This window comes from Periplaneta americana, chromosome 6 (assembly GCF_040183065.1).
Source record: "Periplaneta americana isolate PAMFEO1 chromosome 6, P.americana_PAMFEO1_priV1, whole genome shotgun sequence".
NCBI lineage: Eukaryota > Metazoa > Arthropoda > Insecta > Blattodea > Blattidae > Periplaneta > Periplaneta americana.
In genome coordinates, this window is record NC_091122.1 from 117,351,573 (window position 1) to 117,379,375 (window position 27,803).

The window sequence follows — 27,803 nt, forward strand, 5'->3', positions numbered from 1 at the left end:
CAGATTGTAAATACAATAGTAATAAATGTTCTGGGAATGTTTTAAGACAAGAATCTCTGGAAAACTAGGTACCCAGGGACATTCAAAACTCTCACAGTTATCTTTATCACATGTATTGTAGCAACTGGGAACCATTGCTCCATACTATCTTCGCCAAGTGATCAACTCTAAGATAATATCTCTATGGAATACGGAAATAATTCACTGCTATGCACTAGTGCTCAGCTCGTATAACTATACTTCGTCCCATAATATCTGCCGGGATAAGAGGAGAGAAATATAATTATTGCTATTCAACCAATGGCAGAGTTCTCATTCCACACTTGACTTGAAGTTGGGCGATCTGAAGCGTTCTACCTCCGCCCAACTTCAAGATAAGCCTGGAATTAGACCTCTGTCATTGGTTGAATAGCAATTATACTTCTCTCCTCTTCTGTCAGCAATGTTTACTTCTCCTGTCAGACATTATGGGACGAAGTATACAGAACTGGGGGATCCGGGTTCAGGCATCAGTCGGAATAAGTTTGCTGATTGGAGTTTCTTCTCAATCCAATTTTGAGCAAAATCCGGGCAACTTCTAAGCGAGAACCCCTTCATACACATTATGTACCTCCTCTGTAACCTACGTCCATTGGAATTCCGAAAGAGATACACAGGCGAGTCAGTAAGTTACAGATTAAAGTAGCGATCTACATTTGTTAATGAAGTGCTAGAAGCTATCACTGCCAGGTCGCTACTTCAATTTGTAACTTACTGATCCTCCCTGTTATTACCCTATGAGACCATCGTGGTGGGTTCAGACCTAAACTTTTAATTCAACGAATCTTCGTTATCAAAGATGTAGTGCTTATCCTGATTGCCAATAGAGTTAGTGAGTTCAAATTCGGCTGAGTGCTTAGCCTTACTTTGGAAAATAAAGGAAGTTAGGGCTCCAATACAAATTGGAGAACCCTACATTACCTACACGAATCTCTGTTCGTCAAGACACTGACGAAGATTGCAGATTTGTCTGCAAGGCAGCATCCTGTGAAATCGAGGAGGCCTTTAGCAGACAAAGAATTCCTGCTCCTACACCGTTTTTGTCTACCAAAATTTCCGTTTGAAACGGCCAGGCTTTGAACTCGGGTCTGTGGCATGGAAATATTTCATCTCGGCCATTCGGTTCATCAGAGTAGCTACACAGTCTAGTATATACAGTCACGAAGCTTGAGTTGTGAGGGTGCTAGGAACAATAGACTGTGCCGGTACTATTTCGCATTGTCTGTAATGAGACGATATTAGCGATTCTAGTGGTTAGCAACTATCTATGGATGCATTTTACTACGTATTGAGCTTCGTGACTGTATATACTAGACTGTGGTAGCTATATTATGAGGTTGAATTTCCTGCGTTTCCTTTAGGTTAAAAGCGCTGTTAAATAAGGAGATATTAATCTGACGTTCCGGTTCATTTTGTTCGAGTGAATGAATGAATGGGGAAATCAGAGGAGAAATATTAGAAGGTACGTGAAAACGCGTCCACGCAAGGAAGTTAGAGTCTGAGAAAAACAGAATATGTGAGCTCCAAGCCTGTTGTCCACTTGTCTCACTCAGAGTTTCGCTGTTCCACTGAAGGAACTGTAGAAAATTTTTAAAGGGAAGACCGAAAATGGGCGTACCTTAATACCTACGACATAAAAGGGGAGGAGAGAAGCACGACAGTGATCTCAGGAGAAGAAACTTCGGAAGTTGTAAGCCTGCACGTTGAAAGATACCGTGTCCTTTCGTATTGTGAGTGGAAGACGAGTAAACTCGCCCATGATACCAAAGGAAATATGTGGAAATCAAAGCCAAGACTCGTATTTCGAAGGCTTCTGTTAGAGAGATGCCAAAACTTTGTTGGAAGGAGGATGCACATCCGTGGTCCATTTCTTTGGGTTCATTCCATTTATCTTAGCGCCTTAGGAAAACCACGTAAAAACATAGGCAGTTTTTTTAGCTTTATATACGTACTAATATTTGACACTTTCAAATTGTGCTTTCATTGAGTGTCTAATCAATCATTACAATATATATTTAAAATGTTAATGTGGTTCAACGTTTGATGTATAGACTAATAGCGGAACGTTTTTCTTTCTTTTTTTGGCAGAAAGTTTAGAAATCGCATTGTAATGATGGATGGTAGTACCTTACTGTCAACACGAATGCCAGAGGAAAGTGTCTCCTACTACCGAAACCTACTTTTCATTTCCTTCGTCATCCACTTACTCAAGAAAGAATCTACTACTTTATCCATAATCTGAAGAGTACGTGTTTACTAACAGGAAAAAAATGATACCTAGTTTCAGCAAAATTCAACATCAAGTTAATTGTGTACAATACAATGTCCAGAATTTGACCTATGAACGTTTCTTTCCTTGTTTATATATTATATAGTTCAAGTGGCTGGTTGTACATGAAACAATGAATTTGTCCTAAAGTCATAAGAGTGGAAATAAAATATTTCTCTGAAGAATTCTACCTTACATTTTTTTTGCGATGGGAATTCGAGTCGCTAATACAATAAAATGATTCATTTGACATTATCTACTGAAGACAGGACGAAAAATATGTATGAAATGTTCTGTATTTTCATTGCATTATAGTTAATTAGCATTACAATAATATTCTTACGCCAAATTTTAGTACTACCACAGTCTAGTATATACAGTCATGAAGCTTGAGTTTGAGGTTACTAGGAACAATATACTGTGCAGTTACTATTTCGCATTATCTGTGATGAGACGATAGTAGCGATCCTAGTGGTTAGCAACTATCTATGGATGCATATTTACTATGTATTGAGCTTCGTGACTGTATACACTAGACTGTGGTACTACTATAAGTTAGTTTCCTAGGAGACCGGTAACAAGGTTCAAGTTTATTGTAGTTAATAATAATTGTACAGAAAATAATTTAAATATTTTCTGTTTTTTATATATTATAACATTATGTATCGAATCAGCCATTTATAATTAACATATTTCGTGCTAACGTGAAGAGGATTGACTATAACAGTAATATGACTGCTCATAAAACGAATTTAATGCAGTAAATTTTTTCTTCTTCTAGTGTTTGTAGTGAAACGAATTAATATCTTAGCAAACACATCTAAGCCTACAGGGTGATAGCTGTTCAATGACAGTATTATTAAGGGACGAATCCTTATTATGCTAAAATAAAGCCAGTCCCACGACAGGTTAACTCGGCCCAGAGGGTGGCGAAAGGTAAAGGCTCCCGCCTTTACAGAGAATTGACATTTAGTGGCAGTAGGAATGCGTGCCCTCCGTCATTACCCCCAAGGAAATGTCCCTGGTACTCATTTCTGTTAGAGGTTGAGTAGACCCCAGGGACGACTGGAAGAATGAGATCAATGGAAAAATTCTTGACTCCATCGGGAATCGAACTCGCGATCTTCCGGCTTGCAGTGTTACGTCTTAATCGCGATGTTACCGCGCGTCCCATAGCATAGTGTGAATGGAAAAGTCCTCTACCATTTTGTTCCTTTGGTCATAGATTTCCCAGAAACAAATTTATTTTAGACGATAATATTTTCTCTATATTTTTTAACAAATTTAGAAATACTTGCTTACTTAACAAATGCTCATTGCAGCCCTCACATAAGCTCGTCATCGGTTCCTATCCCGAGCAAGATTAATGCAGTCCCTAGCATCATATCCCACCTCTCTCAAATTTATTTTAATATTATCTTACCATCTACGTCTCGGCCTCCCCAAAGGTCATTTTCCCTCAGGTCTCTCAATTAACACTCTATACGCATTTCTGGATTCACTCATACCCTGTCCATCTCATTTAGAAGTATAGTACAGTACAGTGTCTTGTATTAGAGTTATTTTCAAGAAATATTTTGTATAGGCCTAATACTTCTATCACGTTTGCGGTTTAAGTCTATTTTAACAACTGAATTATTAATAAGGCATTGTAATTAAGTATTAATAAATTGTTTGGCAACACTGTTACCGAAATGTAGACGCGTGCTTCTCCCTAAGGTCTGAATTCTACAGGACATAGGTCATAGAGCGTTTTTCAGAGCGGAGAGTGCGATTAATTTCCCCTGCTGCGGAGAAGGGGTGCAAGTGCTAATAAGTTTACTGCGATGTTGCAATTTTTTCTACAAAGAAAATCTATTTCCTTCTAAGCAAAAAGAAATACGGCAAAATGAAAAAGGAAAATTCTATTCCTTTTAGTTAAAAGATTTACTCTGTGATGTTACTGTCATTGAACACCTTCCCTCTATGTAGTTCATATAACTAATAGTTACTCGTATGTGTTAGTGCGGCAAAATATGATTCTAAAGTTGAACTATAATTAATAGTTTCACATAAAAATTCGCTTCACAGCAATTATCTAATATCGGTCTCTAGTATTAAAACGAGTTCTTATTTTCAAACTTCGTAGTTATGTGTAACAAATAATTCGGTGATTTATTGTTTCTGAAGCAGAGTAATGGAGAAATTGCCACTTGTAATTAAGGATAACCTATGTACAGTTTTGGCGGCCGGGTACCTTAGTTGGTAGAGTAACAGATTATAGACTGGAAGGTCCTGGGTAGTAGCATGATTTTTCTCATTTCCAGAAACTTCCAGAATGGCCCAGTGATCCATTCAAATTAAGTAACGAGTCTTTCCCCAGGATAAAAGGCGGTCAGAACGTGATGCCCGACCACATCATCTCATTCTAGTGCCGAGGTCATGAAAGTAAGGAAAGTATATTCCTTATACGTCTTCATGACGTGTATAGGAGTGCATTTACTCTTATACAGTTTTAGATCAATTAGTGAATTGGAAAGGCAGGATATAAAATACTCAATGAAAAGGTTCCCTTTGTACTCGTGATCTTCGGAACGTGTTTCAGGTAACGTGCAGCAGTGGAAACAGTCTAAATAAAGCTGCCCGCCCGCGAATGACAAGTCACTTCCTCTGCGTTCCTCCTGATTTGGTGCAAGGCCCTAGGTCACGCTGTCATTCATGGAATGCTTTCGCGTGACACTGTGCAAACAGAATCACAACTTTCTACTGCAGACCGTTAAGGCAGCGTCTGTTCTAGTCCAGTGATCACAAAGCACTTAGTGAAAATATTCGGAGATGACAACGTTCCGCTCAATAGGGAACTGCCGAGCGGTAAATTGGCGATTGTTGTCCTCTTTCACGCCCTACCTTCGGGGAGAAACGATTCAGATTAATAAACGAGATGACACTGCTTATAAATAATGCACGATTTACAAGACATACATAGCTCCAGGTGTGATTGCATTAAACAAAAATTGAACAGCATTGGAATTTCCACTTGTTTTCTCTTATAGGCTAAGTCTGTAATTTTATTCTAAGAAGGCAATACGTCTTGGAAACTACTTTCAAGAGAGAAAGACAATGGAAGGGAGAAAGAAAGAGCAACTGGCTGACTGCCTTGACTGTCCTGACTGATTGATTGACTTGGTTGTCCTGGCTGACTGACTTGGTTGTCCTGACTGACTGACTGACTTGGTTGTCCTGATTGACTTAACCGACGTGACTGTCCTCATTGATTGTCTGATGGACTTGGTTGTCCTGATTGACTTGACTGTCCTGACTGATTGGTTGACTTTGTTGTCCTGACTGACTTGGTTGTCCTGACTGACTTGGTTGTCCTGATTGACTGACTTAACCGACTTGACTGTCCTCATTGATTGTCTGATTGACTTAGTTGTCCTGACTGACTGACTTGATTGTCCTGATTGACTTAACCGACTTGATTGTCTTCAATGATTGTCTGATTGACTGACTGACTTAACCTACTTGATTATCCTCATTAATTGATCGACTTGACTGTCCTGACTGACTTGACTGTCCTGACTGACTTGACTGTTCTGACTGACATTGACTTGACTGACTTGACTGTCCTGACTGACGATTGACTTGGCTGACTGATTGACTTGACTGTCCTGACTGACTGACTGACTTGACTGTCCTGACTAACAATTGACTTGACTGGCTGATTGACTTGACTGTCCTGACTAACGATTGACTTGACTGTCCTGACTGACTTGACTGTCCTGACTGACGATTGACTTGACTGTCCTGACTGACTTGACTGTCCTGACTAACAATTGACTTGACTGGCTGATTGACTTCACTGTCCTGACTAACGATTGACTTGACTGTCCTGACTAACGATTGACTTGACTGTCCTGACTGACTTGACTGTCCTGACTAACGATTGACTTGACTGGCTGATTGACTTGACTATCCTGACTGACTGACTTGACTGTCCTGACTGACTTGACTGTCCTGACTAACGATGGATTTGAATGTCCTGACTGACTTGACTGTCCTGACTGACTGACTTGACTGACTGACTGACTGACTGACTTGACTGTTCTGACGATTGATTTGACTGGCTGCTTGAATTGACTGTCCTGACTGACTTGACTGTCCTGACTGGCTAATTGACTTGACTGTCCTGACTGGCTAATTGACTTGACTGTCCTGACTGACTTGATTGTTCTGATTTATTGACTTGACTGTCCTGACTGACGATTGACTTGATTGACTTGACTGTCCTGACTGGCTGATTGACTTGACTGTCACGAATGAATGAAAGAATGAGTGAATTTATTTTTTATGTATTTACTTATTTATGGCGAATAGGTATGTAAGGAGAATGGAAGGAGAATAGGAAAGAAGAGAGAACTAATAAAGAAACGAATGGAACAAGGACACGAAGAACAGGAAACTAAGTGAGGAAAAAAAAAAGAAAAAGTGAGTGAATGGATGAATTGCAGATAAGGAAAGAAAATAAAAACGAAATGGAACATGAAAGGAAACAAAACATAAAAAACTGGAGATAGAAATAAAGGGAGGAAAAATAAGAAATATAAGACAAAGAATCAGAATTAGGGGAAAAAAACACGAAACACAAGAAAAATGTTAATTGAATTAAGGCAGAAAGGAAAAAAAAAAAGAAAGAAACATGAAGAGGAAGAACTAAAGAATGAATGTTGGTATATATGGATTAGTAGATTGAAGAGAAGGATCAGAAGGAAGAAAGAGGAAACAAAATTAAAAAAACAAGCGAAGAAAGGAAACATGAAAGAAAAACCGAAAGGACTGGGAGACAGAAAATAAAAGTAAAGGAAAAATAGGAAAACAAGGAGAAGGAGAAAAAGAATTAAGGTAGAAAGAAAAAAAAGAAACAGAAAGGAAGAATAAGTGAATGAATTAGAGCATCAGTCAAGGAATTAGTGAGTTAATGAATAAGTTAGTGGAAGAGTGCGTATAAGTGAGTGATTATGACTGGTTATGTGAGTAAATAAATTAATAGGTAAATAATTTATTGAGTGAATGAGTGGATAATAAGTGGGTGAGTGAATGAGTCAGTGAGTTAGTCAATAAGTGATTTAGTGAGTGAAAGTATGTCTGAATGAATAAGTGAAAGATTGAATGAGCCATTGAATGAATGAATCAATGAATGAATAAGTGAGTGAATGGATGAACTGCAAATATATAGATGAAATGCGAGAATAGGAAGGAATTAAGAAAGAACGGAAAAAAAGCGAAGGAGAGCAGAATAATGTAGAAAAGATAGGACAATAGAAAATAAGAGGAAAGGAAAAAAAAGGGATGAGAAACGATACCAGAGGAAAATAATTAATCTAGAAAGAAAAAAACACAGAAAAGAGTGAGTGAGTGAGTGAGTGAGTGAGTGAGTGAGTGAGTGAGTGAGTGAAAGAAAAAGACGAAAGTGTTAACACAGACTGAGACAAATAATACTGGGAAAAAGAGGAAAAAAATAAAAGAAAGGAAGGAATAAAATGAAGAAAGAAACAAGCTTCTGATCAAAACAAATAAATAAACAAAAAAAAGTGCTGTAGAATCGTGTAAGGTAAGATATAGATTTAGGAGACAATTTTAGATCTCAAAAGAGTATTCTAATAATTTATTGACTCGAAGCCACCGGTGTAGCTCAGTCGACTGATGCGCTTGCCTGCCGATCCAGAGTTGCGCTCGCGCGTGGGTTCGATTCCCTCTTGGGCTGATTACCTGATTTGGGTTTTTCCCGAGGTTTTCTCCAACCATAAGGCGAATGTCAGGTAATCTATGGCGGATCTCTGCCTCATCTCACCAAATATCATCTCGCTATAACAATCCCATCCACGCTAAATAACCCAGTATTTGATACAACGTCATTAAAAAATCAAGTAAAAAGACATTGTTTCGACATCGCATTTGATAGAGTGTCGTTGAACAACTATCTCGTTTTCCGTCACCCAAGACCGCCGGGCCTCAGGGGACAAATGGCAACGCCCCTGCAACGACTGGGACCCGCCCGACCAGTTCGGCCACCATGGCCGCATTTTTTCTCAAAGAATTTCTCTCCCCTTTGCTAAACTACTTCTCAGTGGATAGACTGTGGGGAAAATTCACTTCTGTGCAGATTTCAGTCCTGGACTTCAACACGAACAATGATAAATCCATTTGATATTTTAACAGTTGTGCATAAAACACGCCGTGAAAACAACGCACCCTAGCAAAGGTTACTACATACACATGACGTAATACTGTGATGACCAGGGAAAGGATTTATATGTAAATACATATTTACTTATAAAGCTAATATAATTTATATTTTGCATTATCTTTATGTTTCACAATGTGTAGGGTTGAAAAATCCTACTTTTATTTTCCATATTTTTCCATATTTTAGAGTTTAGTACATATTTTCGTTAATTTCCATATATTTTCCATATTTCATATAAAACAGTCCATATTATATTAGGTTTAACAATAAAACAAAACAAAATTCCATTAACTTTTAAAAATACATTTCAACAATAGAGATTTAAACACATGTTCAGTAATCCCTTTAACATCAGAGTTATTTGAAAATTAGCAGTCCTATCAACAATGGGAAAGTAAGTTACAAAACTGTATTAATTTAATTTAAAATTTTTAACAGACTTCAGTTGTGCAGCTCAACAGTTAAATGCCAGTCAGAGTACACATAGGTTCAGTTTTGTAAATCATACTATAAAGACGGTAAATATGCCAAAAGTACGTCATTCAGTCAATTTAAAATCAAAACTAACAAGTTACATTTCAGAATTTAAAGAAGATGGTTTATCAACTGACAATAAAATATTATTTTGTAATTTGTGTCAGTGTGCAGTATCATCTACACAAAAGTTCCTGGTGCAACAACACATTACAACTAGTAAACATCAGGCCAACAAACAACTAAATTCCAAGCAGAGACAATTGTTTTTAACACAACCAACAACATCGAATGTAAGATCTGAGTTTAACATCGACCTGTGCCGTTCTCTCATCTCTGCTGATATTCCTCTCTACAAACTAAAGAATAAGGTCTTCAGGGAATTCCTTGAAAAATATACTCAACATACAATCCCGGATGAGTCAACACTTAGGAAGACGTATGCTCCATCCATCTACGATGAGACAATACAGAAGATAAGAGATGAAATTAAAGATAGTTCAATTTGGGTTTCCATTGATGAGACTCCCGACAAAGAAGGTAGACTTGTTGGTAATGTAGTTATCGGTTTGTTAAGTGAACAATATTCTGAACGAATTCTTTTACATTGTGATGTTCTAGAAAAGTGCAATAACAAAACTATAGTTAAACTGTTCAACGAAGCTATGGGTATCCTGTGGCCAAAGGGTATTATGTACGATAATGTGTTATTCTTTATTAGCGATGCTGCCCCTTATATGGTCAAAGCTGGACAAGCATTATCTGTTGTATATCCTAAATTGACTCATTTTACTTGTGTGGCGCATGCATTTCATCGTGTGGCAGAAGTGGTCAGAGACAATTTCCCTAAAGTAGATTTGTTGATTTCATCAGTGAAAAAAGTATTTCTCAAAGCTCCCAGTAGAGTTAACGTGTTGAAAGAAATGTACCCTGAAATTCCATTGCCACCAAAGCCAATTTTAACTAGATGGGGTACATGGCTAGAAGCAGTTGAATATTATGCCGAACATATAGACTCTATTAACAATGTTCTCCTTGCATTGGACTCTGAAGATGCAGTCTCAATTGATACTGCGAAAACAGTTACCTGTGACATAAGTGTGAAGAATGACTTAGCTCACATTCAGCATACATTTTCATGCATCATAAAAACGCTCAAAAGTCTCCAAAATAGGCACCTTTCACTATCTGAAAGTTTTGAAATTATAAATAGTACTGTGGAACAACTGAATCGTGGTAGAGGTAAAGTTGCAGATGCAGTAAGAGCTAAGGTGGACACTGTACTTTCAAAAAACCCTGGATATGAAGAACTACAAAAGGTTGTTGCTGTGATGAGTGGTGAATCAACAGTGAAGATTAACTTGGACTTATCCCCAGCAGACATTGTGAAATTGAATTATGTACCAGTTACTTCTTGTAACGTCGAACGCTCTTTTAGTCAGTATAAATCTATCCTCAGAGACAATAGAAGAAGATTCACTTTTCAGCACTTGAAAGAAATGTTTGTAACCTATTGTTATGGTAACAGACAATAAAAATTGTGTTTTGTTGAAACTACATTGGAAGATAAGGTACGTCCATTATATTTTTTGTTTAGTTTGATTAAAATGTACCAATATTTAACGTACATAGTCATTTTTTTTATAATTTTAAGTCCATATTTAATTCCATATTTTGGTAAAAATCCATATTTAATTCCATATTTTGGTAAAAATAACTACATATATATTTACATATTTCATATATTTTTAGTCCATATAAATCCGTTCCCTGGTGATGACTATCAACAGAGCCAATATTTTATGACTTAAAAATCCCGGAATACCAAATGTTATTATGGTACTAATACAAAATGGGACCCGCTGTAATGTCGCGGTTCAGGCGTAAGGCAGCAAGCCGAAAGATCGCGGGTTCGATTCCTGATGGGATCATGGATGTTTTTTACATTCATCTAATTCTTCCAGCCGCACTATATACCTGGGGTTTACTCAACTTTTAAGGGGTTAGGTACAGTTTACAGCAGTAAAATGTTTGGAAATATTCAACATGAAAATTGCTATGTGTAAAACACTGTCCTTCTGCTATATGAACAAAATATTTTTTTACGATTTAAAAAAATTATATACCGGTATATATATATATATATATATATTTTTTTTTTTTTCAAAATTCATAATGGTGGTAGTTCACTGTGCAGTGATGAAGCGTTTCCCTCATAACTCATAAACTTGTTAACTTTTTCATGTTCTGTCTCTTTTATTTTATTGCTGAAACTCGTGTTTACAATATCATGCTCTTTCAACTACATTCCTTAATAAATAATATATTTTTTTAAATTTTGTGTTAGAAGAAAATATTGATATTTGACCATTTTTAAATGAATTTATTTTTTATCAGACAATCTATCGAAGATATAGAAGTGATCTTCCATCATATTATAGATATGACACACAAAAAATTTCATCACAGAATGTTGGATAGTTTTTGAGTTATGTGGGAAACGCTTCATCACTGCACAGTGAACTGAATTAAAAAAAAAAAGTCATTATTTTGCAAGATACAATAATGGAGGAAAAAATGTTGAATATTTCCAAAATGTTACTGCTGTAAGCTGTACCTAACCCCTTAACGGAAATGAGTACCAGGGACATTAACTGACATTGTTATCTCTACTGTCATTAAGAGAAGAACGCTTGATGGCCCTACTAGATTAAATAAATAAATACTAATTAGTGCCCATTGTCTATACAAGTGTGGGCCTTAATCTTCAGCTACCACGTTGGCCCTCATGGTCTGAAATGGGGATGACTGTACTTCACCTTACCAATATAAAATACTTTTTTGTATTGACATTGAAATATTTATTACACATAGACCCCTTGAGCACAAGCTCATAATTGGTGCAATACATATGGAATACATAGTGGTTATATATTTTTTACAAATAATACATTTAGTATTTATATTACAATAATTTAAATAACTTTACTTAATCTATTCTATTTGTCTATTCATATTTGTGTTAAAACTTATAAAATTACAAAAAAAAAAAACTACCTATTTACTTATTAACTAATGATAAAATATATTTTTGTTCTTACGCCATAAGTACATGTTAACTTTTTTAAATGGTACTATAGGCCTACTAGTATTTGATCTTATATGTTTTATCTGATTTATTATATTCTTTGGATGCTAAAAAAAATTATCAAAGTCAAAATTTGTTGTTCTGAGTTGTTTTAGAGTTGCCATATTAATTGATCTGGTCATATTTAGTAGACTAAATAAAACGTTTAAGTATACGTTGCCATGACATACTGCCAGTGGCGTAGCATGAAATTTTGAGCAGGGGAAGCTAACTCAAGTTGTCTTTCATGCAATATGAGAAAACGTATTACAAAAATATAGTCTTAAAGATTGGTTGTAACATCGTAAGTAACACCAATAAGGCATGACCTCAAATGATACGTAGTAAAATATGATTTCATGGTTTACACATATCTCTTAACAAATAGACACGTATAAGTATTAACATTAGCTCACTACCTGTCATACTTAGAGAAATCACAATATTAGAATCATTACGTAAGTATGCGTCTGTCTTTTGGTTGTGTCCTTCATTGACAGCAAGGGAGTCAGTCATTTCTTTTTTAAATCACACTTTTTTCGTAAGTCAGTCTTGATAATACAATTGTCCTAAAAATTCAAGTAAATTAGTGTCAGGAACTGTTATTTCACTCATTATTTATTATATCAGCCTCAATGCACACTAACACTTCAACTGAACACAACTGACGAAAAGGGATAACTCGGAAACTACTTATTTTAAATGTTAAAGCTAGCTTCTTGCGAGCCTTGCGACTAGGGTACCGTAGTTTAGTTAGAAAGGGATAGAAAATCTGCGGGGTGGACTACACAGAAGAAACCAGTCTGCTTGGAAGCTGGTGTGTGCAGGCTTCTTGTTTACTGCTGCATCACAAATCATCCTAAGCTGCCGCATCACAATATTTAAAGCGTAAATATACATTCTATTAAAATTAATAAATAATTTTGTCCATAAACTGCAGGTTTATTATGAAATTATTATTAACTGGAGACGCTAAGCGTTTTAGCTTACATTGACGCTGCGCCACTGCATACTGCAGCTGTTCCCTTCCATTTTCTCGGTTACCCGAATAATTCTACAAAGTGCTACAAAATGGCGTTCCTGTGTTTATGATGTACTGGATTAAATTATTATTTTAGTAGAAATATGAAGAGTGTTACAAAATTATAGGTAAATTAAACTTAGAAGTCATGGTGGTATGAAATGTTAGGAGAAACCGAAGTGCTCTAAGAATACCTGTTCCATGTTGCAATATTTACTATAAATCTCAAATAACCTGTCCGGAATTAGTATCTGGATTCCTTTGGTAAAACAGATGTCATCCAACCAACCAGGCTGTCGTCGGAAGAGGTTTTCAAATGAAAGTAGAAAACAACGGAAAGGAAAAAGTATTGTGACGGAGGGAGCAAGAACCCCTTGACATCATAACGAACACTGCGAGATTGAGCAGTAAAACGCTCAGAAGATGCTGTAAACATGAGAGAGTGAAACCAAAGCGAGCCGCTCTGAGATGCTACTGAACCGTATACATAAGGAAAGCAATCCTAACCACGACTCTGTTGCTAATTGAGGGCGGAAAATAAAGTTGTTGTAATAGAGAGACAGCTTGAAGGAAGAGCATGGGAATTGCAGGTGTCGTCCTTCATGGTCAAGTAGTTACTATGACTATCATCAGATCTGAGATTCGCGAGTTCATTCCTTCGTGTTGACAATGTTCCTTTTTTAAGAACATAGCTTTCTTTGATGTTGATATAAGGCTGGGAAGAGGTTACGTGGAATACAAGTAAATTTATTGTTTACCTTAAAAAAATTCAAGATGCAGTAGCTCAGTAGGCAGATCACTGGTTTACGGTGACTGCGGATCTGGGTTGGAATCTCAGTATGATAGCAGAGTCTTATTATTTGTGGACAAAGGCAAGGTTCCTGAGGGATTTTCTTAGGGTTCTCACGCTTCTCCTTGTCATTCCAGCGTCCCTCTCCATTGCCTTAATCATTACTGTCACTATACAGGGTTGTTTCTGATCTCTGATAACGAATTTGAATGACATCATGTGCGTCAGGAGTCACACGACAGCTGAACTGTGGTGCGAGGTGACAGACCAGTAGTGAATGATCTCATAGTCAGAGTGTACGGCGACTCACAGCAGAAATTCCCAAGAAAATCTAGTCTTTTTGGGAGGGGTACATGACGACTCTTTCCAATGCCAAGTACAGTTAAGTGAAAATAAAAGAAGCCTGTAATAAACGAGGTTTCGTTATTTCCAAGAAAGGTATCTTCTGTATACTTAATAAGATTGGTAAAGCTGAATGGAATTAATTTGTATCATCTCCTGGGGTGCGGCGACTTGTGACGGGAGGTGGATTTGCTTGCTTTTTCCACTCTGCAATTAATCCCATCCGAGATTTGTCAGTCTTATTAGGTACACACAAGATTCCTTTCTTGAAAATAACGAAATCACGTTTTTTGCAGGCTCCTATGATTTTGACGTAACTGTACTTGGCATCGGAAAGCGTTGTTATGTACCCCTCCCGAAAAGGCTCGATTTTCTTGGGCATCGCTACTGTGATACACTGTGCACTCTGATTATGAAATCACTCACTACTGGTCTGTCACCTCTCGCCGCAATTCAGCTGTCGGTGTGATTCCTGACGCACATGACATCATTCAAATTCGTTATCAGAGATCGGAAACAATCCTGTAATCGTATTAACTAAAGTAGTGTCGACGTGATATAGTACTGTGACTGGTAAACAGTACCTAAGTCTGAGAGGACGCAGTATGCTTTCGGAGGGAGGGGAGTGATAGGGTATTCTAGTGGGACGTCATTGGAACCTAAATGGCTGATTCGACAGATGGCACCACATAGCTGGGTCAAAAGAAGAGGCCGTTCGTACTTCAACATACATACAGTGGTCACAGAATATGTCATTGCCTGGCGACCGTTATGAAAACTATTTCGATTCCTGGAAGCGGACTTGCGGGGGGAAGTGGACAGGTCAAAGAGTTTGTAATATGTATTACAAACTCTTTGGGACAGGTATGGCGACAGTGTGAAAATAAATCCTTCTCCTTGCCGAAATTAGACACATCCGCACAATGTCACTGTCAGATTCAAGTACTTCATTGGGATAGAGAAGCAACATAGATAGCAATAGTCGATGTTTTCAGTTTTACATACACCCATAACAATGCGCATTACGGAATCATTTGTTTGTTTCCCCTTATCTCGCCCTCCTTTTTCTGTGACGAAAGCTAGAAAATATTTTGCGTCCACTGTACTGTACATTCCTGAGTAAAGGAATGGATAAGGCACAATAAACACATTCGAGGCAGCGGTGTAGCCTTCGAACCCGTTCTCCTTACAAAAAGAAATTATATATATATATATATATATATATATATATATATATATAATTGGTTCAACAACTGAAGTGTTAACTTTTCACGCTGAAATCCGTATTTCTGATCGATTTTTTAACGATGATGTTTCAAATGAGAGTTTATGCTCGGTGAGGGACGAGAAGTTATTGCTATAAAACTTATTTAGCATTATTTCAATCTATATTTATGTATGGTATTATATGTTGGTTGGAACTTATAAATCCAACCTTTATCCGTTAATTTTACTACAGAAAAAAGTATTAAAAATTTGTTTAAAAAAGCAGAAAGATTACCCAACTGAATTGTTGTTTAAACATTTCAAAGTTTTCAATTTTAAACAAATGTATTATTTTATTTTATTAAAATATTTTCATAGAAATTTTAATAACTTTGAAAAGGTATATACATAAATACAGAACTAAAAATACGAATTCTCTGCGTTTGTCTGAACCAAAATGTAAAACGAATGCAGCTTTTTATCATAGCATGAGCCAAGGTCCCAGACTATTAAACAAATTTTATTCCAATAATATTTCAACCACGAATCCTCTCAAAATTAATAATAAAAAAAATTATTGCATTTATAGTTTGGGTTTAAACATATTAAATACTATTTAATCTGTATTCACTCTCAATTTTAATTTTATTTTTGTCTGTATTGGAATCCCCTCCTGAGCACGAGTCTTACTCATTCAGGAGTGGGCTAGTTTATCTTTCATTGTATTTATTAATTTGTATTCATTTCAAACTTACTAGCAATAAAAAAATAAATAAAATAAAAGTAAATGTAGCTTTCTTAGTAAATCTGTACTTTTAAAGAGAAATGGAAACTTGATGTTTGATCATTATTTTACGTGTGCAGAACCAAAAGCATCGGTCAAGGTAATTGTAAAAAAATATCACATTTACGTTGCAGAATGTTACATGTAACACACATCATGCATAAGAATGCGGCATTCAGACCTATAACCTATGGCAAATACGTTTATGACGTGAAGAAGACAAAAGTCCAAGAACGCACTGCATCCAATGCCAAGAAATGTGCATACAGAGTTTAGAGTCTTAAGACAAAACACTCCAACACTTTGCCGCGGACATTTCAAGGTATGCCAGCCCTCAAAGTCCACAAAAACAGGAGGTCGCTGTTTACCAGATGCCATAAGCACGTGGCCAAGGTTGTCTTCAAATCACGTGACCACTAGCACGTGAAGGATACCGGGGGCAAGTAGAGACCAAGGTCTATTGAAAGCAAATACTCGATCATGGGGCTAAAGTCCGCTATAGCCTAAGCGGTATTAAATTGTCATCTATATTATGTATGATAGCCTATAGGCTCTGATTGAGATTCTGTCTGATATGTGCTACATCTATTAGCAAGCAGTACACCTCACTTGACGATAGGCTATGTGTCAAAGGAGGGGAAAGAAACTGGCCACCCTATCCCATTATCTCGTGGCCTAGTTGCCTCATAAGTGGTGTCATGTTCGTATCACTTGTGGGGTTCAAACCTGTCTTCGGACAATTGACTAAACAACATAGGCTATTTATTACTATACGGTGATAAACAATTGAAAAAATTACAAGCAAGAAAAAAATGGCCACGATTATGTACTTTATTTTATATTTATACTGACAACATCAAGGCGACCGGCGTTTTGTGATCTGTGACCGGCGTAGTCTGGGGTAGCGTGAGGAAGATAGATTCGAATCCCTCCTGGTTGATTACCTAGTTGAGTTTTATTTTCGGGTTTTCTTCAACTGTGAAACGAATGTCACGTAAGTCCATGGCGAATCCTGAAACATGCTACGCCAAAATACAATCTTGCTATCAATTCAATCGATGATACAGTATAATTATGCGACTACAGTAATTACAAACAACATGAAACCATGTTGTATGAAGAAAATATACGCCTACTATTAATGCAACGTTTTTGGTGCGCGGTAGCGTCGCGTTTAAGTCGTAATGCTGCAAGCCGAAAGGTTGGAGGTTCGAGTCCATGGATTTTCATCATTAATATAATACTTGCGGCCGCACTATTCAGCCTCTAAAAGAAATAAGTACCAGAGGTATTTCCTTGGGGGCAAAGGCGGCGGGTACTTTAGGACTGATCCCTACTGCTATTAATGCCGAGTGTCTGTACAGGAGGAGGCCTTAATTCCCGCCATCCCATAGACCTCCATGGCCTGTGATGGGAATGACAAAAAATACTATGGTTATCGTCGAAGAATAGGTAGTTCTAGAAATGTAAGAGCATGAATTACAGAATACACTATACGTAGACTAATTCAAATAGGGCTTCGAAAGAAAAGAAATTGAAAAATCTGTCAGTTAAAGAGACCTTCTTCTTTTTGCAAGGGTAAACTAAGAGCCTGTTGCATCTCAAAGGCTGTCTTCCCTACGTAATCTTTGTCTTCAACAAAGTTTCTTCCTTGCTGTGTATATTGAAAGACTTTTGTCAACCTAGATGAATCCATTCGTCCTGTATATAAAGACAGCTGTTGTTTATAGAGATCTACTTTACGTTGCAAACTGTGAAATGTTCAATTGATCCCTTATGTCGGCATTAGGGACGTAGTCTTTCAAAGTGCATGCCATGATTCATGTTAAGAACCGCATCTTGATAGATTAAATTTCCATTTTTATTTATCTTCTAAGGTCCCAATTTTCACTGTCATATGTTAGAAATGGAACAGTTAAAGTTTTGTAAAATTTTAGTACGGTATCCTATCGGAACAGAGACAGTAACAGAACAAATAATACAGGAATTTAAAAAGTGGCATGATTTTGATTCTAAAAAACAGGATAAAAAACCAACCTACAGTACAGTGCATATCTACACAAGAAAGTAAACGCCACGAAGGTGTATGAGAGGCATGGAGGTAGAATTCATGCTTTCATGTCCTGGGCATTAGAATGAGGAAGAGTAGTCAGCATCATGCTCCGACCGCCTTCTTACTTCCGAGAAACAACCGTTCCTTAATAATTTTACAGGAGGATGAGTGGAACCTTGGAGCCATTTCGGAGGTTTGGCAACGAGAATAAAATCCAACTCCCATCCGGAATTGAACCCATCATTTTTTCAGTCCATAGCCAGCTGCTGTACACACACTTACAAATGGCTTTTAAAGAATCCGGAGTTTCATTGCCGCCCTCACACAAGCCAGCCATCGATTCCTATCCTGTGCAAGATTAATCCAGTCCCTACCATCATATCCCACCTCCCTCAAATCCATTTTAATATTATCCTTCCATCTACGCCTCGGTCTCTCCAAAGGTATTTTTCCCTCAGATCTTCCAACAAACACTCTATATGCATTTCTAGATTCCCCCATACGTGCTACACACCCCGCCCATCTCAAACGTCTGGATTTAATGTTCCTAATTATGTTAGGTGAAGAATGCAATGCGTGCAGTTCTGCGTTGTGTAACTTTCTCCATTCTCCTGTAACTTCATCCCTCTTAGTCCCAAATATTTCCCTAAGCACGTTATTCTCAAACACTCTTAATCTCTGTTCCTCTCTCAAAGAGAATTCAAGTTTCACAGCCATACAGAACAACTGGTAATATAACTACATAAATTCTAACTTTGTTTTTTTAAGCAGACTGAATGTTGAAAGTTTCTCAAGCGAATAATATCAGGTATTTATCGTATTTATTTTGCGTTTAATTTCCTCCTGAGTGTCGTTTCTATTTATTATTATTGCTCCAAAGTATTTGAATTTCCCCACATTTTCAAAGGTTAAATTTTCAATTTTTATATTTCCATTTCGTACTATGTTCTGATCACGAGACATAATCATATACTTCGTTGTTTTCGGAATTTACTTCCAAAGCTATTTCCTTACTTATTTTAAATAAAATTCCTGTGTTTTCCCTAATAGTTTGTGAATTTTCTGCTGCTGTACACACACATGTATAATTAAATATTTCTTTGTTTCAAAATTAATGCCATAAACTAAATACTTCTTTTGCTGCATAGGTCAGAATTCTGGATATTATCAAAAAAAGGCCATGGCGAGATATACTAGTGAAAGAATCGAGAGAAAACGAAACAAAGAAATACGAGAACAGCTACAAGAAACATCGCTTTGACGAGGAATAAACATGAAGGAAAGTGTATTCACACGTACAATGAATGAATCACAACTGAACGTCAAAAATATAATTAATTACACCCGACAAGGACAAATGAAGAGAGGAAGAACTGTCATGAGGTGCAGATTGCGGTTAGAGATTGAGTAGGAACTGGCGTAGAGGCCACATTCTTGACGAATACAATGATTATTATTATGATTATGTTGATGACGATGTAGTTTAATATGCATGACTGTTTTACTTTTAAACTGTGAGTACACACACACAAAACGCAGCGCTGTAGAAAATTACGAGTAACTTCGATAATTTCACGTAGGAGGGAGGGGAACTGACCACCATATCCCATTATCACCTGGCCTAGTTGCCTCATAAATGATTCCATGTTGATATCACTTGTGAGGTTCAGACCTGTCTTCGGACAGATGACTAAACAACAACAATATCACGGAAATGCTGATAAAGTTGCATGGGATCGACCTCCATGTCCCGCAAATGTGTTCATGGCATGTGAAGGAACTATCTAAAAATAACGAAAGAGTTGCTCTCGGCAAGTAATAATCTGTTTGTATATATGTATAAATGTATTTGTAGAGAATTTTCTCGTAGTTTTTCTCGCCATCTGTAAAAATTTCTGTCGTCAGTAGTTTCTGTAGTATGTATTTAACATTTTTCCTGAAGGACTCTCGCTTTGGTTCCTTTTAAGATTTTCTGAGCTAATCGTAAGGCGAATGTCAGGTAATCTATGGCGAATCCTCGGCTTCATCTCGCCAAATACCACCTCACTATCACGAATCCCATCAACTATAAATAACCTAGTAGTTGATACAGTGTCGTTAAATAACCAATTAAACAAATCCACTTAAAGATTAATTTTTTGGTCCTACAGCATTACCTATTATGGTTACCATTGGAGAAAAATTCGCTCCGGCGTCGGGGATCGAACCTGGTCCCCACTTCTACGCACTGAGCGCTCTAACCACTGAGTTACGCCGAAGCTCAATCCACAGCACCGGATCGAATCTTTCTCCTCTGGTATTTTCCCTTAGTGGCCTTATTCCATGTTCGAATGTAATGTATGTATGTATGTATGTATGTATGTATGTATGTATGTATGTATGTATGTATGTATGTATGTATGTGATTTTCTCGTAGTTGTTTTACCCCGTTATCTATAAAAACTTCTGCTCTCAGTATGTCACCTAACATCTTTTCAGAAGGACTCGCACATTGATTCCTTCTAAGATTTTCTGAGATTTCTACCAAGTACTTGAGTTTTCTACATTTTTGTTCTACCACTCTTCAGTCACACAATCTATTATAGTTCAGTCACCTAGATGAGGACCTGAGTTCGAGCCCTATGATAGTTGTAGTTGTAGTGAATATACACTACAGCTAGGGCTTCTCCCAAGTACTTCAATTTCCTCTAACTTTGTCATTTAATAATTATCGCCGTATCGTCACCAGTTTTGAATACCAGCCTCTATGCTTTGAAGTCATGCAAATAATTACTATAAAAATTAATTATTAGAGATATTATTTTCTTGCGAATATAATAATGAAAATTCAACCACAGAATCTGAGTCGAGAAAACGTGATTAAATTTTGTTTTCAAATAAATTTGTTAATGCACCCGATATCTCTGACTGAGGTTCTGGCTGATATGCACATCTATTATCAGGCAGTACATCTCACTTGACGATATGTGTCAGAGGAAGAACAATATTATTGTTTGTATGCATCTGATGTCTGATTAGTATAATATGTGTTGATTAGCGATGTATACAATGGAAGGGAGAAAGGAACTGGACACCCTACCCCATTATCTCCTGGCTTAGTTTCCTCATAAGTGGTGTCTTTTTGATATCACTTCTGAGATTCGAACCAGTCTTCGGACAGTTGACTAAACAACAATACACCCGAAACAAATGCAGAGACTAAGAGGAAGACAGAAAATAGGAAATATTGGAGAATGCTAGGTTTGCAGTGAAAGACCTGCCCTTGGGCTGAAAACTATTAATGAATGAATACATCCGAACTTATAAAGTTAGTTCTTGAGGGATTAATAATTTAATAAATGTCACTACAAGATTAAGGAATGATTTTAAGGGACTGTAGTTCTTTTCAGAAAAAAGAAATTCTGTAACGATTCTTAATTGGAGCGTATTATTTCACAAGTCACTATTTTGAAAACTTGAATGTTGATTCTTATTGTTTAAATAATACATATGACTATTAACTAAATCTAATTCAATTCCCTCCGTTTAATCTTACGGTTTATTCTTACTCATTAATTTCTTATCTTTAGAAAGTCATCTCATTTTTCATTCCAGAATCACTACTTAGTTGCACCCAGGTCGAGATTTCGGTTGTTTTATATATTACTATAAGAACGAAGTATTTTGCGAAGGGATTCTGAAAACAGTGTCATACCGAAAGTTAGCACTTGCTGTGATCTAAACTTTCTCTTGGCGACTTTGTTTTTATCTCGCTTAAGTTGGTCAAGCTGATTTATCTCAAACTCACACATAAAAAGCATTATAAATTGTTCTACATTTGCTTTTTAAATAGATCAACATAATTACGTATAAATTATTTTAACTACCAACTGCAGCTGTTGTGATTAATATTAATTATTAAAATGTATCAAGAATAATCGACAAAATATAACACAAAAGAGATAAATGTCGTTTTATAATAATGTTTTACAATACTTCGTTTCATTTTTCTGATTTAAAATATGTATACACAATTATGGTCTAAAGCAAGAGAGATACGCATATCGTGACAGAAAGTTAGTACCCTAATACTTAGTAAGAGTATATTTATCGTTGCGTTGGTAATTTAAAAGTATTTTTGAGACAAAGCGCATCAACATGAGTATTAACAATGAAATAAGTAATCTACTACATAATTTTATGATCATAAACATTTTAGATAACCTTCAATTAATTAAAATTAATCGTGTATTTATTGTGCAACATTAAATTTCTGTTCAGATATTTCCAACTGGTAACTTTCTTTAATCTCTAAACCCGCGAAAAAAAATCTCCATAAAGTAATAGCTATCTCTGCCCATTTATTAGTATTGTATTTAATGTATTTTGTTTACAAGTATGTGTTGCTATGTATGAAGGTACAATATATAGACTTAGGCCTATATTTCTTTCCACAGCATAATTATTAAATGATTATAATTATATAGGCATACTACCATTTCTTCTTATGCCTTTAACAATTTCCACGTTTCCATACCTCCTCACATCTAAGACTAGTTCATTAGGAATGTTATCAAAGGGACAAAGGCTCGACAGTCTGGAGATCTTCCGATATTTTAAGTGGATAAATCGGATGCTTTTGAAGTGATTTTTGTAATTAAATAATAAGCATATGCTATGTAATCACTAGTGGAAATGACATTTATATACTAAATTTGCATCAAAACGACTTTCTTCTAGCTCTACAAACTTACTTTAGGTTTTCAGTTCGAAAATCTGATTAAATCCGAAACACATACTTGCTATCCGGCAAGAGATCTCCGATCTTTTTAAAATTTCTATGGTACAAAGTAGCCTGTAATATTTCTTTGTAACGAATTAGTTTCCTTCCATCCTGCATAACTCGTACAATGAAATGCTTCTTAAAAGGCTAAAATATGTATTACAAATATTCAGCAAAACTAAATTTTTCTGAATACAATATCTTAGTCATAGTGTCTCAGTTTATCTGATTACTCTCATAAACTTTCAACGTTTTCATGTATACTAAAACGTTATTATAGCGACATAGTTTTCTTCAGCAGAATGTTATTGTATAGTCTATAGTGTGATTTTAACGAATACAGCAAAATATTTTCTCTTGATCACTGAAATACTTCCATTTTTTACAGAGCAAGCAGGTGACAAGATGTGAAACCCCTGCCTTATAGAGTTTCTCATCCAGTTTTGATGCAGGTATGATCTTACAAAATTTGATTATAAGGAATTATTTTTCTATTTACATAATTTCTGTATAGCGATAAGACAAATAATTTAGTAAAACTGTATCTCCTCCGACTCGTCTAAAGTACGTATGTCTAATTTTTTAAGCGCCTTGTGAGGTGTGAAACTTCTTCTAATATGTTCTGAATTTTCTCATCAAGTTCTTATATTTTTAAGTTGCCACGCAATAAGTTAACTATAGCTATCATAATAGTTACATTATTTCAATGCGGATAACGAAACATTCAAGAACGCCGACTTCTCTCTGTAACATCTGATTAATTTTTCTTAAGTAATTGGTCACATGTGAAATCTGCAATATCTCCTCAAGCTGCAACACATCTTTACTCTAAGAATCTTAAGGCCATTCACTTACACCACTTCCTGAGGAAGCTGCTTCTGAGCTTGTCGCAGAGCTTCTGCCTGTGATGCATGTTGATCGCAGTGGCACACTCACATCACTTCGCGGGACACCTGTGGAGACAACACTCACTCCGGTTCATCACAGCTCAGACTGCCGGGCCGGCCTGCCGTGGCTGGCGCGCGGCGCTGCTAGGTAACGTGGGGGGGGGGGGGAGAACACTATCCCCGCGGAGAAAACATCGTCCCAAGGCGACTCACTGGTCCGGATGACACCACACGCATTTGCATCACCATCACCATCGTCATTTACATCATCAGTCATTGTCGTCATCACCAACACCATCGTAACCACCGACATCTTACATCACGATGATGATAAGTACCCGGAAGTTCATGCCCTAAGTAACTGATTAATTTGCATGAAAATATGCCCTTAAAGAGTGCAAAATATTCCAATAAATGTGCACTAATAAATTAATAGAAGTTACGTTTCTTCTAACAGTAAAGGCTGGTTCACAATAAACCCGAAACGGAAACGACAGCGAGAACTAGAACGGAAATATTGTTAAAATAAATGTATTTTAATGTGAGCATTCACAATTAACGAGAAGCTTGCCGGAGCCCGGGAACAGGAACGTAAAATTTAATTGTGAATGCTCACATTTAAATACATTTATTTTAACAATATTTCTGTTCTAGTTCTCGTTGTCGTTTCCGTTCCCGGTTTATTGTGAACCAGCCTTAAAAGTGCCAATCAGTATGAACTTACATTATTCATTAGAGATTGAAGTAGAGCTGGAGCAGTTCTCTAAAATCAATAGTTGCAGTTCATGATCAACGCGTGGCTGAGGTTTTCAAAAGAGAAACTATGTGTCTTTTCTCTGAAGATGCTTTTGTATCGTGAAAACTTCTTTCCATGTCACACGAGGTTACTGGGTCGTATTTAAATTATGTTAATGGCTCCGCATGCAGAGATAAATCTTTCGGTGCTATGCAGAATTTTCCTTCGAGAATGTCTCGAATATAGCACAAGTATTGGTATCTATACAGAATTTTTTAAATATAATATTAGTCACGTTTTCCTTTACTGTTTGCCCTATACTCTCAGGAACAGAACTCAAATTAGTAAAGGATGGGGAGGGCCCATGTAAAACAATCGGTGTACGGTACGCATGGAAGCTGACGGAGTTTCAATTGACTGCAGTTGAAATGATTTTGCTCCTTTTTTTAAGAAAAAAAATTACAAAAAATTATTGTTTTAATCAAGTGCAATGTCCTTAATGTTATATAAGATTAAAGAAATCAACGCATTTTATGTATAACATATAATTTAAAACATATTATATCACGTCGTGGCCATAATACTAGCTGGCCACTATAATGGACGCACGGCTCCTAAGGGTTAATAGTTCCGCAGACAGAGATAAATCTTTCGATGCTATGGAGGATTTTCTTTCGAGAATGTCTCGAATATAGCACAACTATTAGTACCTATACAGGATTTTTTAAATGTAATGTTAGTCACGTTTTTCTTTACTTTTTGCCCTATACTGCCAAGAACCGAACTCAGGTTACTTTTTTCCCTCAAAAAGTGGCTAGAGACACATGTAAGGGAGTGTCAACAGTTTCCAGTCTCGTGATTGCTCTGGAAAAATGAGCCGATATAAATACAAAATTTCTCTCCAATTCTTGCCTCTTTATATTTTTAACTGTTTTAATAGACGTAGCATTACTCGATTTCCACCAGGTTAACACTGGTGCAGAGAGAAGCTGCATATTAGATGCTGTTGATCTAAATAACTGAACTCTTCGATGGACATTCAACAAACAATATCTTTATCGAGAAGTGCAAGTCAGAGACCTAGCACACAATGTTTGAGTATTCACATTTCATTACGGTGATTCACATATTCTATTTCCCATGCAGCTCCCTGATTTTTGCGTTCATGAGGAAAAAAAAATTGTATAACTTAAAACCGTATACGTCTTAAAGTATTGAAATATTTATGAAACTGACAAACATATGCACTTATATGCAACATAAAACCATGCTTAATAAATTAAAAAAAAAACGAAATAATTCATATAGATACAGTCTTACTAATAAACCGTGTATAGTTTTTATACGAGACTTATGCAGAGTTGAGACAGAAAACGTTACTAATAAACCATGAATAAGCTATGGACGTATAAAGAGGCTGTAACTATACAATGGGAATTGCATTGCAGTAGTTATATACACGAAACCCCTTGTTTAAGCGTTGTATATAGGGAAAAAATGGCCGCCCCTCTAACAGCTGTTCGTATCGATTGTCATTTTATGATGATGTTTACCTTGTAACCACAGAAGAACAAACCAAAGATCATAGAATTATTAGAATAATATTGCTGTAGCTTGTACTCTTTGACCAAAATGTAGTGTGGTAATCGATTAGAGCCAGTCGTACTATCGATATTTAACATGCCACACTAGAGCGCTCTACCGGATGTAGTAGAGAACCTCAGATATTCTATTACCTTTCGTAACGAAGTAATGACGAAACTATGACGTAGCTGTGTAACAGTTGTACTGTTATACACGACGTATGTAGTGATTATTAGTAAGGAATTGACACACGACTTATAAACGAGCTACTCATTGTATAAGTATAAGACAGTTAAACGTCTGTATATAGAGTTTTTATTAGTAAGACCGATAATGTGTAAGCACATAGTTATACCGCAGCCTAGTATATACAGTCACGAAGCTTGAGTTGTGAGGATGCTAGGAACAATAGACTGTGCCGGTACTATTTCGCATTGTCTGTAATGAGGCGATATTAGCGATCCTAGTGGTTAGCAACTATCTGTGGATGCATATTTACTACGTATTGAGCTTCGTGACTGTATATACTAGACTGTGGTTATACCTCCCAGGAAAAAATATGCATAAACTTCCGGTTCTTATAATAATAATAGTAATAATAATAATAATAATAATAATAATAATAATAATATCATCACCATCATGAGTTAGTTGCTTATTTACGGATTCAGCATGTTAAGCTTCGTTTCCTGGCGAGGGAAATGAATAATCGTCATTATTATTACCATCATCACCATCATGGCTGTGGCGTATGTTAATATGTAAATTCCTCAGATTAGAAATTCATTTCACGCCGAGGGAAATGCAATTATAATTTTATTTTTGTAATACATTTAAAAATAAAAATAACAATAAACAATACGTCTTAATAATAATGAACAGATCAAGGATTTTAAATATCTAGATTGTGAGGTAGGTATTACAAGAAACTTAGATCTACAAAAGAAAATACAAAATTTTAATTACATATGCGAGCCTATAAAGAGAATCCTTTTGAACAAGACCCGGATGGAACGATTTTAAAGTATTGACGGTTCCAGCTCTTCTTTACGGGTCTGAGTGTTGGTCATTAGCACAGAAACAGAAACAAAAAAATTAAAGCTTCTGAAATTCGTTTTCTGAGAGATGATGCGGGAGTATAAATGAAGAGAAAAACAGCGCAGTACAGATATTAGAGGACAATTAAATATATTCAACTTAAACTATAAGATTAGGGGAGAGTTGGGTAGTATCGGACATCGGGTACTATCGGACAGTGAGTTTCTTTCACCTCCACCGTATGATAGTACCTGAATGACATGGTTACGTTTCTGTGATGTCGCATACAGACACGTAACCATGTTATTCAGGTACTACCATGTGGTGGTAGATGAAAGAAACGCACTGTCCGATATTACCCGGTATCCGATACTACCCAACTCTCCCCTATACAATACCAGGAGAAATAGTAAAACCATATTCTGCGAATGCCAAACAACCGCATCCCCATGGCAGGAGAAATGG

At 36.5% G+C, this 27,803-nt stretch overlaps 1 protein-coding gene across 2 annotated transcripts in view; it reads right to left on the reverse strand.

The window, feature by feature from the left end:
* The window catches only part of emp (epithelial membrane protein), a 286,297-nt gene that overhangs the window by 106,515 nt on the left and 151,979 nt on the right, over positions 1 to 27,803 (reverse strand). Inside the window, exon 1 of one of the 2 annotated variants that reach the window (XM_069828803.1) lies at positions 23,949 to 24,105. The exons of the other annotated variant lie outside the window; for it this stretch is intronic. Within the exon in view, the coding sequence (XP_069684904.1) occupies positions 23,949 to 24,006 (58 nt within the window). The 5' untranslated portion in view covers positions 24,007 to 24,105. Of the gene's footprint in view, positions 1 to 23,948; positions 24,106 to 27,803 lie in introns of those variants that run through there. 2 annotated transcript variants of the gene reach the window in all.